At 46.6% G+C, this 14,775-nt stretch overlaps 2 protein-coding genes across 2 annotated transcripts in view; both read right to left on the bottom strand.

Annotated features, from left to right (window-relative positions):
• LOC119455927 (adenylate cyclase type 10) overlaps positions 1–4,924 on the bottom strand; it is a 42,642-nt gene extending 37,718 nt beyond the window's left edge. The window contains exons 1-3 of the mRNA XM_037717471.2: positions 4,854–4,924; positions 1,626–1,821; positions 1,000–1,203 (exon numbers count right to left, since the gene is read on the bottom strand). Coding sequence (XP_037573399.2) covers positions 1,000–1,203; positions 1,626–1,821; positions 4,854–4,902 — 449 coding nt within the window. The 5' untranslated portion in view covers positions 4,903–4,924. The remainder of the gene's footprint in view (positions 1–999; positions 1,204–1,625; positions 1,822–4,853) is intronic.
• A 142-nt stretch (positions 4,925–5,066) lies between these two features.
• On the bottom strand, positions 5,067–13,881 carry LOC125946336 (adenylate cyclase type 10-like). The gene is made up of 11 exons (XM_049669106.1): positions 13,839–13,881; positions 12,916–13,122; positions 12,173–12,271; positions 12,039–12,077; positions 10,806–10,952; positions 8,236–8,555; positions 6,597–6,651; positions 6,412–6,500; positions 5,612–5,759; positions 5,379–5,410; positions 5,067–5,183 (listed from the first exon to the last, which is right to left on the bottom strand). Exons 1-11 carry the CDS (start codon positions 13,876–13,878, stop codon positions 5,067–5,069), a joined length of 1,293 nt encoding a protein of 430 aa, XP_049525063.1. The 5' UTR covers positions 13,879–13,881.
• Positions 13,882–14,775: the final 894 nt, after the last annotated feature.

Raw genomic sequence — 14,775 nt, 5'->3', positions numbered from 1 at the left:
CTATATATAAAGAGAAAAAAAAAAGCTAAAATCTAGTGTCTGTAGGAAGCAGGTTTCTCATTTAGGCTGCCAGTTTTTTTTTATAAATGTTATCGCAAATCGCAAAATTTCAAGAATAAAACTATAAAGTGTACCACTCTAACTCAGCAATATAAAATGTTATCGTAATTCTGTAAACTGCCCCTAATAATACATCTAAAGCCGACAAAATATATGTATTTGTATATGGCTCTAAAATATAATACTATTAAGTGAGTAGGAATATTGCAAAACCCTTGTAAACATTGTAACAAATTCACGTAAGCTGTAAATAAATATATCAAATTTGTCCGCGTTATATGCTTTAAAGGATGCAAGGATGCAGTTTACACTTCTTTAATATCTGGTTCGGCACAGAGATAGATCTCTACACTTCGTGCTTCAATTTCTTTTTAATCTTCCAAATTTCCGGCAGATTTCCTAAAAACTTCCGGGCCCTAAATGAGAGCTCCTTCCTACAGTCACTAGGATTTATCTTTTTCTCTCAAGTGCAACAACTTTAATTCAGACTGGTCCAGGGATTTTTTCATAAAAGCGTTTCTGCGTTCGTTTTACATGCATTTGAATGGGCGGCATAGGAATTTGCCCCGAGCTTCCCGTCTCGTCTCGTCTCGTCTTTTTTTTTTTTTTTTTCGTCTTTTCTGGGTTATCCGCCTCTGCTGTACGTAAGAGTGGCTATTTTCGTGTTGTAGAAGGCTCATTCACCAGCAGAGCTCAATTTATTTTTTAAAGCGAAGCTTGCATTAAGCTAGGGGCGGTGAGCTACATAGAAGTGAAATATATACTAGAAGTGAATTGTGAAGGCATTTCAGTAATCATCAAAGAAAGCATCGCAAATCACATATGATGCGCGGGGTCCACCTATTCTTTTTCTTTCTTTAGTGCCTCGTTAAAAAGGCAGTTTCGACAGACGACGCAGTCCCGAACGCGCTTCCCGCGAGAATGATGATGGCGGCTCACTTGAAGCCCCTCTTGACGGCCATCTTGACGGTGGCGAAGAGCAGGTGGCTCTTTCCGCAGCCGGTCTCGCCGCGCAGAAGCAGCATGTGCTTGGGCATGCGTCGCTTGGTGAGGAAGTCCATGAGGAAGCTGTCGGCCACCTCTTTCTCGTGCGTCATGCCCATCACGGGGTCGTCGAAGTTGGCGATCTCGTTCATCACCTCTCTGCGAACAGCCGGCATTGTATAGTCTCGCTATTTCGTAAGTGCGAGACCTATAAGAAGGTAATACAGAAGTAGGAACTGGAGAGAAAGGTAGGTGCGCACACGCACACGCACGCACCTATAGAGAGAACTTATTCACAAAGTAGATCACAAGAAATTTATCCACGAACCAAAGGACCTGATACTGACGCATTCTCGCTGTTTCCACTAGCACGCTTCGCCCGTTACATTTTTACAGCATATGGGTGCCATATTCAGTGTGTTAAGCTGTGTGAGACAAGTTTTAAACGTTATTATTCTAATCTATGCTTACATGCGATCTTGAGCGCTGATAATATGTACGATTATGCACGCCGCGTCTGATGACGTCACATGTGCAGCTTGCTCTTAGAATGTAGGCCGCGAGTGAAGACAACGACTCACTCCTCGGTGCTGATTTTGACCTGGAAAACGCGGCCCATGTGCTCGATGCCCTTGAGCTTGCGCCACTCGAGTTCCTTGAAGTTGTTTTGCCCCATGAGGAGCACGGAACGCTGGTACGTGTCTTCGTCGCACACCATCAGGTAGTCGGAGTACTTGCTCATCAGCCGAGCGGCCAGGTTCACCTTGCGTCCGATCACTGCACGCCCAGCAACAATCGTCAAATGCGTGCTCGCGACTTAGTTAAACAAGGGCGTTGAGACCCGGGCACGTTTGAGCGAAACAGCGCGAAGGAAAACGTGAGGCGTGAAATTGTGGCAGCGACAGCGCGACCAGAAACTAGAGCTGATTGCACTTTCATGATAGGACAAAAACGTTAAAAAAGAGGGGGTGGAGGAGAAACAGAACTCTTGCCGCTTACAAGGACACAACGACAATGCTGGAACTGAAAGTGATATAGCATCATACATCGCGCCCGTGAAAATTCCGCTCCAAAATGTCATTATCTTTGCACGCCACGTGTCATCCTCTCCAATTTTAGGTGCGAGTAGAGCACAAGAAACTAATTTGAAGGTCAGCGCTGTTGGGTTCGTCGATTCATGCATGGTCCCTTCACGTTGCTTCGTTTTCAAGGAAACATCTTGTTTGTTTGTACTTTGACACAAACAAGCCATCAGGCGAGCACACCGTATGGCACAAGTATCGACACTGAGAAACAGAAGCGTGTGGTTTTATGCTGAAAGAAAAAAATGTCGCAGTTTCACCCGAAAGGCGAAGCATCAATTGCGATAGCAAATTAGTAGAGGGCTATACGGAGTAAGTAAGGATAGTAGTTTTATCAGCTGTATAAACTTGCACATGCAGCAGCACCAGCAACGCGCAGAACTGTTGTCGACGCCGTCGGCGTTTTGCCCGCGTTCGCACCGAACGCGCGTGGCATTGGTGACTGTTGCCGGTGCCTCTGGGGGCGGCTCGGAGGTTTTCGACGAGATCAGAATGGGACACTCGTCGAGCAGCGTTGGAAATATTACCCACCTTCTCGCCTCGCAACGTTTTATTGCGATAGCAATTATATGGACACTCAAAAGCAGATTTCTGCCGTCGCCGTCGCCGTCGCCGTGAGGTTCCGTATGACGTCATTTGGAGAAGAAATCGTCGCCGCGCGCCGAACGCTGTATGTGCGAGTGAAAGGGCGCGAGGGGCGCGTCTTTCACGGGGAGTGAACGCACGGCGGAGAACAAACGCGCGTTCTGCGCCGTGCTCGCTTAAGGGCTGCAGAAGTAGGCGTCTCTGTTCTCCTTTACAATCACCATGTATGTAGAGCAAACGCGCCTTCTTCCGACGTGCGAGAGGCCGTGGGGGAGGGGGAGGGAAGGATGATGATGATAAGTGGTTCTTGAGGGAAAGGGAAAGGTTGGCGCTATCTTCTGCAGCCCTTGAGGGAGCACGGCTCAGCGCCAGGGAGGGAAGGGAGGCGACGTTTAACTGCGGCACCAAGTGCCTATTTATATCAGAGGCTCCGGCAACAGTCACCAACGCCGCACGCATTTTGAGCGAACGCGGGCAAAACGCCGATGGCGTCGACAACAGTTCTGCGTGTTGCCGATGCTGCTGCATGTCCAAGTTTATACAGCTGATAAAGCTAATATCATTACTCCGTATAGCTCTCTACAAGTTTGCTATCGCAATTGATGCTTCGCCTTTCAGGTGAAACTGCGACAACTTTTTTATATAAATACGCATTTGGTGCTACAGCTAAACGTCACCTTCCCTCCCTCCCTCCCGTCCCCCCCCGGCCTTTCGCCCGATGGAAGAAGCCGCGTTTGCTCTACATATATGGTGATTGTAAAGGAGGAAAGAGACGCCTACTTCTGCAGCCCTTAAGCGAGCACGACGCAGAACGCGCGTTTGTTCTTCGCCGTGCGTTCACTCCCCGTGAAAGCGCGCGCCCCTCGCGCCCTTTCACTCGCACATACAGCGTTCGGCGCGCGGCGACGATTTCATCTCCATTGACGTCATACGAAACCTCACGGCGACGGCGACGCCGACGGCAGAAATCTGCTTTTGAGTGTCCATATAATTGCTATCGCAATAAAAGGCACTGGCAAGCACTGGCTACTGATGCCCGTAAGTGAATTACAGCGAGCAGGGGTTTTGAGCCCCGAATCCTCAAGTACGCTTAGAGTACGCGTTTGGAGACTACCACGTGATCTTGAAAAGAACACGCTGTAGACGGCGGTTGCACTCTTTTCTGGAACCACAAGCTGGCACATATCACACTCGTCACAGCACTTCTTGTGAAACCCATCTAGAAGTACGCACTCGCCTGCCTTTGTTTGCGATGGCATTTTAGGTCAACTTCAACTTTAGAGGCAGCTAACAAAAATGGGTCGATCCCGAAGGAAGCACAGTGCAACACCGGTGTTGCACTGTGCTCAAAGCGCTAGCTGTCACGAGGGAAGAATGCGAGAAACTGGCCCGTGACGCACTCGCCAGACGTTTTAACGAGATACCTTGGCATGAGAGAATCATGCGTGAGACCGTGGCCTAATGGTTAGATCATTGGACTGCTGTTCTGGCAGACAAAGGTTTGATCCCACGATCGGTCCCGCATTTCCATAGAGCATGATAGGCGAACTCCACCAAACTTTGAGGTATGTAACAGATAACTCGTGTTGTCTTGAGTGAGTCAGTGTGCTTGTAAGAGTCTATACGAGGTTAGAGACTTCACTTAGATAATTGAGAGTGCACAAGGGCCGGTATTTCGTAGCGATGCCTTTCCCGTAATAATGCCTTTTCGCGCTTATCGCGCTTTGTCAGTGGTCAGAGCGACGGTCCGCTCGCGTTATGAACGGGATCAGCCGGCCGTGAGCCGGCTGATCCCGGAAGCGTTCATACCATTTTCCAGCTGATAACGATTGATCTCAGTAGAAGGTGGACAGTGTTTAGAGCATACGGCTTGAAGCCGCACATGCACCGGTTTGATTCATCACACCAACGAGCAATCCTTAAAAGAAGTGTTTTACGAAAATCCTTCGAAATTCTTGTGAGCGGACGTGCTGATACATTAAGTATATTCCCTATCTCATACTGCTGTTTGCAGTAAAAGGACAAGCGCAAGCTTGCATGCATGAGGGCACGCACTTATCAGCCTAACTATTGAGTTACTGTATATGCTACCGGTAGCATATACGTTAACGCTAAGAGTAACTAATGCAATCGCACTCTCACCGGTGTACTCTTGGCGAAGCGGGTGGCCAATGATGCCGCAGAAAGTCATGCCAGAGGTGATTCCCGCTGTCACTTTTCTGCATGGAGAGAAATTGGTTAGGCTCTTAATATATCTGGTCCGAAACATTTACTTAAAAGGCGGCCTCTGGTATATTACACTACGCGATCTCCAAGGCCGCAGCGCAAGTAATAGAGTATGAGCGGTAAGCGTGCTCACATGGTCATGGCCGCAACTTCGTGCACGAGTTTGTTGCAGCACATGAGCGCGTTGCAGGTCTCGTTCTTGCCCTTGTATCCGGGCAGACCGAAAACGGCTAGGAAGGAGCACCCCTGCAGAAGAGAACGTAGTAATCGATGGTTCAACGGAAGGTATACAACGTCCTTGTGAAGGAAGGTTAACGGAACGTAACATGAATTTAACTGAATGCCTAAAATCAACTAAACATTAAAGACGGCTTTATCAAGGGCACCTGTGAAAGTGCAACAAGAACTCGCTCCTCTCACGGGGAAAGCGAATAAGCTTACTTTATCAAATGTGATGACTTTGTTGAGAACACCTGTAGGGGGAAATACATAACATACAACAGCTCAAAAGTAGAACGTTTCTATGCGTTCACGTCAACAAACTGGCAGTGTGATGGATGTGCGTGCGTAACACAAACACGTGCGCAAGAAAAGGAAGTTCCGTTTTGTGTTATCGCCGATAGGATTGCACAAAAAAAGCAGTCGGACGTAGACCGTTGTTAGCCTACACTTACCGTCAAACTCCTTCAGGGCGGCGCTGACTATTCTATAGAGCGCAGACAGCGTGGGCAGGTCGATGTCGATGAAATCAGGCATGCAAATGAATACGATGGTCACGTGCCTCATCTCAGACAGGAAGATCAGCTCCTCCTGAGTCTTGATCTGAAGAAAGACAAGAACAAAAAAAAAAGCGAAATATAAACGCGAGTACTTACAGTCTTTCTGTGGAGTGAATCAATCGTGTCCTTGTTTGAGGCACGCCTTTCGCGATTTCAATCTGCAGCAAAGGCCAGTAAGCTTGGACAGCAAGCGGCAGAAAACAGCAGCGCGTTGCCCATGAGAACAAAATTCGATGTTCAAGTCTCGCATGGATATAACTGATTTCTCCCAAGTGAGCGCAACTAAACGAAATGCCTCAGAATATCTAACAATAACACTTTTACGTTCCTATACCGCCTGCTTTAAGTATTCTTTATTTCCGCGAATGGTCCGTGACTGAAATTATCTTAGCAACAACGTTGTCCTAGCAAATGATTCATCTCTGCTTCATGATGTCTTGATAACTGAAATATAGTTATTGCATTGTCAGAGTAGTTTTATATGTTGTTTTCTCTAGCTAATACTTGGGTTTCATATTGACGTACCTGTTTTACGCATACATTGTAACCGGTGCACGTTCCCGTGTGCCATTATGTTTTTTTTTCTTCTTCATTTATGTCCCACCCTTCTGAAATACCTGCAGTGCTGCGTAATCCGCCGCAGCAGTACGCCACCTTCGTCGGCAAGTATGTCATACGCGACATGGGACACTCACGTTGACAACCACCGGCGAGATGAACCGCCTGAGCAGAGGTGTATCTTCGAAGTTGAGGGCGTACAAAGCGGGCCGCACTCCAGCGAAGGCTGCGTTCAAGTAGGTATGGTTATGACAAAGTTTGCGTTTGTGCGACATCTGCCCATCTCTTCCGTTGTGCAGCCATTAAGAGAAATGTGTCTTACCGGATGTGAAGGACACCTTTTCCTCTTCAGTGACGCCAGGGTCGAAGCACAGGACCTGTCGACAGGAACGGATCACTATTTGCCGCGAATGTCAACATTGAGACGTTCGATAATTTTGACGTCTCACTGTGGTCTCGGAAAAGACACGGTATTAAAGGGCTGCACCAGATTATGGTTCTAAACGACGTTTCTTTATAGTGAAGTGGTTAGGTGGTGATGTAGCCTTCACCATTGTATTTCTTCTGACGCCGGTACATCCACTTCTGAACTGGTATCGGGACGTACAGAGTGTGTCATCGGAGTCCCTGGTACTACGACGAGTTTGGGCGCGCTGCATTGGTAATGATTTTCTTCAAGGTGGCCAAGGGCGTAGTTTGAGCAATTGCTCAGAGTTTCGATGTGCTAGTTAGCGAGTGTGCTCTCACGCGCCATTGCGTCGTTCTTGCCTAAGAAAGTACAGCTCAAGTGAGGCGTCCTCCGGAGCGGTATCATGCACAGGTCGAATTACAGCCATGCAAGTTTTGTAGTAAAATTCGGCTGAAAGAAACTTACATGGCGGTTAAAAAAACTCATTTTGGAATAACCGTATACTGGTGGTCCAAAACAAATGAACCTTCAAAACCAAGATTTAACTATTATAACTATTTTAATAGCGTTTGATTATGAATAGCGAACTATTGCATGGGCACACCTATGCGTAGAGTCAGTCTGGGTGAAATTCGGCCGATCTTTCGAATAGTCAGCCTTCAAAAATGCTGTTCATTTAGCTACGCTGCTGCATTGCGGTGACGTTCGACAGACGGTCCAAGGGGAAATGTCCACACTTGCTATGTATGCATACTCCCTACGCTTTCTCGTCAAGCATTATCTTTTACGACGAAAAACAAGCGACCTCCTCTATAGTGCTGTCGCCAGCTTAGCAGATACGCCACACTTCATAGACTTCGTGCCCTCGAGTCAACTATGCAAGCGATGTCACTGAACTACAAATTTAGCTTTAGATAGAAAATACGACGTTTAGTGAAAGGCGAGGAAATCTGCATGAAACAAATTGCACAGAAAGCATTGCCAGGGGGTGCGCAGACGTCGGTTCTCTCTGCTGACTAAATCGCTTTCTTTTTCTTTTTTAAGAGCCATGTTCATAGACGACAGCAGATCTTCATTTCTTCCGGACTACACGGATAATTGCCGATTAGGAACGTGTTATATTGTCTTCCTTCGAAATTTTAGCTCCAGTAAACCACAGCAAACATACCGGTAGCATTATGTGACGTGTTCTGAAAGTTGTGCAGGCTAGATCATTCAGTTTTGAAGTTGTGTAATTGTTAAGCTACGTAGGTACTTTGCACATGTGGCAAAGTTTTCATATTCACACCCAGAAAAATGCGCTTACAACCCCCGTCGCGGAGTGTCCATTCTTAACGTAAATCCATTTTTGAGAATTCTCGTACTACGCAGCGGTGTACCTTAGCTCCCATTTACTGGGGACAAGCAAACATAAAACCCCGCGAAGCTCGAGAACCTTTCTAAATGTAGCCAAATGTGTCACTCGAGTACAAAGAACTTGTCAGTATATATACTACATTGCTTTGAGAGTACATTGTTCCATCCGTATAAATGACGCACGTTATGCAGTTACTTCTGGTGAATTTTTGCACAAATATCGTGCATGCAAGTGAATCATATGCGGCCGTGTTCTGTCGCGCATGCGCATAGCGTCATCGAGACGCAGCTGCAATACCTTGACCATATCCTCCGGCAGCGCGGTGTAGGTGTAGCGCGTGTTGACGCCCTTCTTCTCCAAGTAGCTCCAGGCCTCGGTGGTGAGTATGATGTCGCCGGCCGTGCAGAGCATCTCGGCGTTGCGAACGTACTCCACCACGGTGCCGCTGGCAGAATAGTGGACGGAGTCGTACTCGTCGTTGAAGAAGTGGTACTCGAGCAACCCAGTCGCGATGCCTGCGAAGAGAGTATATCTATTGTTCACTGCTCCCGCGCATTTCATTTGCCACTCCGCCACTATCGCAGACCGGAGACTATACGTAACGTGTTTTGTTTGCTCACCTCGCACCTTGCCGCTCATTGGTAAAGCTTTATTCTTTCAACACTGCAAAGTTACGCAACTGTCCCACCTGCAACTCGCGGAGCTGTTATCCTGCTGTAATACAGACTCATGCTCTCGAAAAAAAAAAGAAAAACAAGTTGGCTTTATTGAGGCGACCCACCACGCGGCTGTTGAATGGCCGTGTATTGAAAGGATGTGGAAGCGTAGATGGAGAACTGCCGCCTAAACACGCATTCAGAAACCCCTAAATGACCTAACTTCATACGAGTAAATGCCCTTAATTAAAAAATAAAAATAAAGAAGAAACACCACAGCCGTTTCTAACGCCTTCAAGAAGGCAGAAAGCCGGCAGATTGATTGGCAATATATACTATTTGATCGTTCAGAGCAAATGTTTGGTATTATCGTAGCCATGGCCAATAAACAGCCTAGAACCGTATCCTTTGCGTTAACCTCTTCAGCTTATGCGAGTTCACTTTAGCAAGCTGTAAGCTCGAGTGCTAAGAAAACGCGAAGAAATGAAAGGGGACTGACTTCTTAGTTTAATGACTATACGTAGTCGCTAAACAAAGGCACAAACAAAGCAAAATAGCATCGCGTGGGCTCATATGCATCACGCAGACTAATAGTGCTCAACAAGTTTGCCCGTGTGCAATTTATAAACTGCTGCTCTATACAGACATAAACATAGGATGTAACGAACTACACACGGCACTTCACGTTATGCCCTACGTAACGAGCGGACATCACGAACTCGCAGAAATATTGTTACGTTGCGGAAGTCACATATACAGGTGTATTTACAACATATACAAGAGAGGCAACGATACATAAACAAGATGGCTGGCGAGACCGATTCTACCTCTGCACGTCACATCGTCGTCTTCGGACTGGCGCTACTCTTAGTTGCGCCGTAACAATATGGAAGATCTGTTCTCGTCCATCAAATACCCACACTAAACAACCGTCTGACCATAGGCATTACCTTCAGCATTCAATTTTATACATTTATATCGCAAATACGGGCATTCCTGTTGAATTAGAGAACACTGTTTATAGCCAAAATGCATTTTTCACTGTAGATTGTATATATTCTTTAAAATAGTGATATGTTCTGAATGTGTATACAAAAGTTGTAGTATGTCGATAAATACCGTAACTGCATTGTTTTCTTATTCAGTCTTGTATATGATTTCAATTGGTTCCAAATTATTATTGACGTGAAGTTCATTTTTTTTTAGTGTTTATGGAATATACCGGTATTACTACTGTCTGTTAGGCTTTAGTGTATGTATGTATATATATATATATATATATATATATATATATAGTAGCCATCTAAACATGTAGTAGCTATCTTGAAATGCATAACTACCAAATCCCAGCATTATTTTCAATAACTTTTTTTTTTTTCATTGCTGCGCGGCATTGCATCCGTGTCACTGATACTCGCAATTCTCCAACCTGGCTGACAGAAAAAGCTTGCATTAACTCGTGCGTAAGCGTGTCTGCATTCTTACGCGAGTTGGCGAGTTACTTGCCACTTTATGCGCGCTACGGTTTACGCACCTTCCTAGCACAGACAGCATATACTACGCATGCTGTGTGATCCGAATAAACTTTAGCTGCGGGTTAGCGCTTGTCTGGCGTCTACCTTGTTTTGCCCAGTCTAATACCGGTGTCACACGGTCACTCTTGACCGCAATCGGGCCCGATCCGGATCAGATTCCTTGATCGCGATCGATAATAATAGCTGCCACATGGTCCATCGATTCGGATCGAGTTTGGGTGAGATCAAGCGCACCTGTGGCCGTTAATAAAAAGTTGTCTAATATGCCGCAAAAATTGTAATATGAAGCTCTCTTCTTTTTTTTTTTTTCAAGAAAATAATATTTCGCTTGTCATCGGGGGTAAGACTATTATCGTCTGCTGATCGTCTGCAACTGAACTACATAACCGACAGCCTACGATCGCGATCAAGAGGTCCGATCGCGATCGAAAATGACCGTCTAGCAGCACTTGATCCGGCTCAATCTGGATTGGGCGCGATCGCGATCGAAATTTATCGTGTTGACACCGGTATAAGGTGCGCGCTCGTTAATTAGGTTGGGTTAGGCTAACAACAGACTCAGCGTGCGACTTACCAATCTTGACACGCAGGGTGACACCGATGCAGGTGGGCCATTCGCCGTAGTTCTTCTGAATGTTCAGGCTGCAGTCAACCACCGTCTGGATGGTTTCGGCCAGGGTGCTCTCGTCGTCAACTTTCCAGATGCAGAAAAGGGCGTCGCCTACGCCACAAGGACGAAACCGCGCGCAATTGACGCGTTGTTCCGGGGCCCACGGAGATGCATCGCGCCGCGCAGGTGTCGCAACCCTAATTTGCATCTAAGATCATGCGTCGTGGTCTTAGTCATATTTTACTTGCAAAAGACAGATCATCGTGAGAGCGTGCATCCAAACTTTTCCCGACAGTGAAATCGTGCAAATCAAGAGACGCATGTTGCGTAGAGTTTGTTAATCATCATCATTATCAATCTATATTTATGTCCACTGCAGGACGAATACCTCTCCCTGCAATCTCAAATTACCCCTGTCTTGCGCTAACTGATTCCAACTTGCGCCTGCAAATTTCCTAACTTCATCACTCCACCTAGTTTTCCTGCCGTTTGCATATATAGCTTTGATTATGCTGAGTGTTTCAGCGAACACTTTCAAATATTTTTCAAAATTGCCTGTGGCAGGTAGCACAATATTAGTCCATGAGCTGGTCTACTCGAAGAGACCGACATTACTTGTACAAAAAATTTCAAATGCATAATCGACTAATTAACAACATTTTACAAATCAAGTTTTCAACTAATTATCTTATGGCACGTATGGCAATTTACAAATTCTAGCGGATGAGACTGCACTTAATTGTGTGCATGACAACATTCATGAGATATGCGCCGTTATACTTGCGGTGAGAATGCACTGTCGTTCCACTTATACATTCTTAACAAAACGTTCTTTTGTGCATTGAATCACAAAATTAACAACGCCAACGCATTTCTCCGCAAAGTTCAGGAATTATTATTTCTAAACTGGTGTCATCCTGAGAATTCATTCCAATTGGATCTGCCTTGCGAACTCCACGGCTAGAATTTGTAAATTGCAATATGGGTCATAAGGTAAGATAAAAACTTAATGATTTCTTGATAATTAGTCAATCTTGCATTCCATTTTTTGTGCAAGTAATGTCCGCCTCTTCGAGTAGACCAGCTCACGGACTAGAATTGTGCTATCTGCCACAGGCAATTAAAAAAAATTTTTTGAAAGTGTTCGCTCAAACACCCGGTATGAACATGCGTGCACCGATTCTTTGTTTTCCATACCAGCGAACTTGAAGATATCTCCGCCAGCAGTAAAGATATCTGCACGAGACAAAGTAAAGAGTCATATTGATAAAGTATAAATGCTGAAATCAAACTTAACGTGTACGACTAATATGCGACTATTTTGTACTCACGTTGAATGATGTGACCAAAGAAGTGGTTCAGCGTCCGGGTCAGAGCTTCGATGCCGAGCGCTCCGGTCATAGAGTACGTCTCCGTGAGCGCGGTGAAGCCTGCACGCACCAGTTGGTATCGAAGACGGCGAATAAGAACTGGCAATCGTAGAAGTAATTCTTGCTGGTGAAGCATATCTTTTAGAAGAGGGGCGTAAGTCGACACATATATAACATTGAGAATTATATTGATACATCCACAGAAGAAGGTGCTCGTCTTGTCCATACTTCTCTGTGCTCGTGTGTCGATTTGCGCCCCTGTTCTAATGGATAAAGAACTGGCGTTAGGCGCAGCTTTCAGAAAGATACCTTCATGCAGGAAGTGGCGAGATAAAAATTGGGAGCTTACTAATTGAGTGGTCCGTCTTCGAACACTCAATTATTCCGAGCGTACAAGAGCGTCCTTTCAACGCTTAGTAATGTTGCCGTCACTGGTATATTGTATTCTATGAGCTAATGTGCGCGACATCATAGGTTCACGGCAACTTCATTCGACTTCGTTCACACTTGTTCGGTTTTTCGGCAACTTGTTCAGCAATGTTGTTCGGCTGCGTTCAGCAGTCCAGCTTCCGTTCACGTCAACGCTGTTTTATGAAATCACGCAGGCGAAAGCTCGCCAGACTATCGCGCGCATTATCGCCTTCCACCATCGACGCCACTGTTGGCTATGTTGCGACGTACGTATAGATGGGTCCGACACTCACCCGAGATGTCTGCGAACAGGACGACCGTGAGGGCGACCTTGGCAAAGGGCAGCTTGGAGAATGCGCGCTCGTGCACCACCTCGAGACAGATGTCGGGCAGGAAAGTGCCGTTGAGCAGCGTGCCGCTCACCGTCTCCGACACCACGGGCATCAGGTTGAGCAGGCATCGCGAGGCCGTCTTGTGGTCGCACGGTATCGCCTGCTGGGCTGCTCGCGCCAACACAACACGCCGAAAAGCTCGGCCTCTAAACGCGTCGAGCCGAAAGCACTGCCGCGAATATAACTACAGGTGAATCTCGGTGGCTCTGCGTAGTTTGAAAGTCTTTCAAACATTGAATGATGAAAGTGTCTTCACAATTATTTTTTGCTTTATGAAAGTTGGACGACTCCGAAGACAGAACAGTTATACCCAAAGTGGGAAGGAAGAAACTAACTAACTAGTTAGTTAGTTACTTTCTAACTAACTAGTTAGTTACTACTAGTTACTAACTAACTAACTAACTAAGTAACTAACTAACTAACAGCTTGCGCAACTCCCGAGATAAACTGCCTCGAAAAGCCTCCCCTCTGCGAGTAAGACGGATGATATAGAGTATTGGCAATCTGAAAGCAGCCCCGAGATTTCGTATATATAGCGCCTAAGCGGCATGAACACCGGTGGACAGTGTAGTTGCCAGCCGGGCCGCGATTTTGTAGCGATGCCTTCCGTTGGATTCTACGCCACTTTTATCGTACACCGTTCACGGACGCCTGATCCCACAGATAACGAGGGCGAAGCGTCGCTCTGACCACTGATGAAGCGTGAAAAAGAATAGCAGAGGAAAAGGCATCGCTGCAATATAGCGGCGCAGGTGGCTCAATTAGTATACAACATGTATACGTGGTTATCTGACTCAAAACAAAGAAATGACATGCTTGCTTACGTTCATCTTTTTTCTCGTCTTTCTGGAGCAGATTCTTCATGTTGCTTGCTGAAAAACGGGCGAAGAAAAAGATAAGTCCGTGTGCGGCAAACAGCTTCGTAGACGCAAGGTACGCAACAAAGGACGGTATATTGTGGAGCCAGTTCTCAACTCTATGGTACAAAAACGGAAGCAGGGCCAGTATTTGGTAATATCCCATTTCATTGTCCATTCTTATAAGTAGTGCAAAACTAAGGTTCCCAGCGATCACGGCGGCGCGGCGGCATTCGAGCCACGTCCGTGCCAATGACAAAGAGCTGGAACACCTTTCTGGGGTTTTACTTGCCAAAACCATGCAGCCCTGATTATGAGGCACGCCGTAGTGGAGGGCTCCGGATTAATTTTGACCACCTGGGGTTCTTTAACGAGCACTACAACGCAAGCACACGGGGGTTTTTGCATTTCGCCTCCATCGATATGCGGCCGCCGCGGCCGGAATTCGATCCCGCGACCTCGTGCTCAGCAGCGCAACGCCTTAGCTAACTGAGCCACAAAAATAGCTGGAACAATGTATTATGACATAGATCCTTAGTGATTTCCGTGCTCACGTTGGTTTCGACGGGAATTCAGGGCGCAGGCTCCTTTCCCAAGCGTATCACCCCTGAAGGAAGCCGAACGCCAGGCCGGGGTACGCTTGTACCCTTTTGAACCAGTGGGTGCCCGGCGGCGGTGGGAATCGAACCCACAGCCTCCCGCAGCCGAGGCAGGCGTTCTACCACTAACACGGCTAAAGGACAGCACCAAACATTCGTAGCGCATCGGTGGGTATGATCTCAGCACAACGGCAATACATGAACGATGCGAGGGCGTCGAAAAAAAAAACCCTCGACCAAAAGGACTTGCAGACGAGCCTCGCGAAACTAGACGCGAAAGACGGGTGCGATAAGCAGCGCGACCC

This window comes from Dermacentor silvarum, chromosome 6, assembly GCF_013339745.2.
Source record: "Dermacentor silvarum isolate Dsil-2018 chromosome 6, BIME_Dsil_1.4, whole genome shotgun sequence".
Lineage (NCBI taxonomy): Eukaryota > Metazoa > Arthropoda > Arachnida > Ixodida > Ixodidae > Dermacentor > Dermacentor silvarum.
This window is presented reverse-complemented; position numbering and strand designations above follow the sequence as displayed.

Bases quoted from the DNA above. Each gene is read 5' to 3' on its own strand.
- LOC125946336 (XM_049669106.1), bottom strand. From the start codon at position 13,878: ATGAAGAATCTGCTCCAGAAAGACGAGAAAAAAGATGAAC. The intron at 6,652-8,235 runs GTAACTGCATAA...TCCTGTCGACAG, and splicing joins TGTGCAAAAATTCACCAGAA to GTCCTGTGCTTCGACCCTGG. The intron at 6,501-6,596 runs GTAAGACACATT...ACTTGAACGCAG, and splicing joins AAAGGTGTCCTTCACATCCG to CCTTCGCTGGAGTGCGGCCC.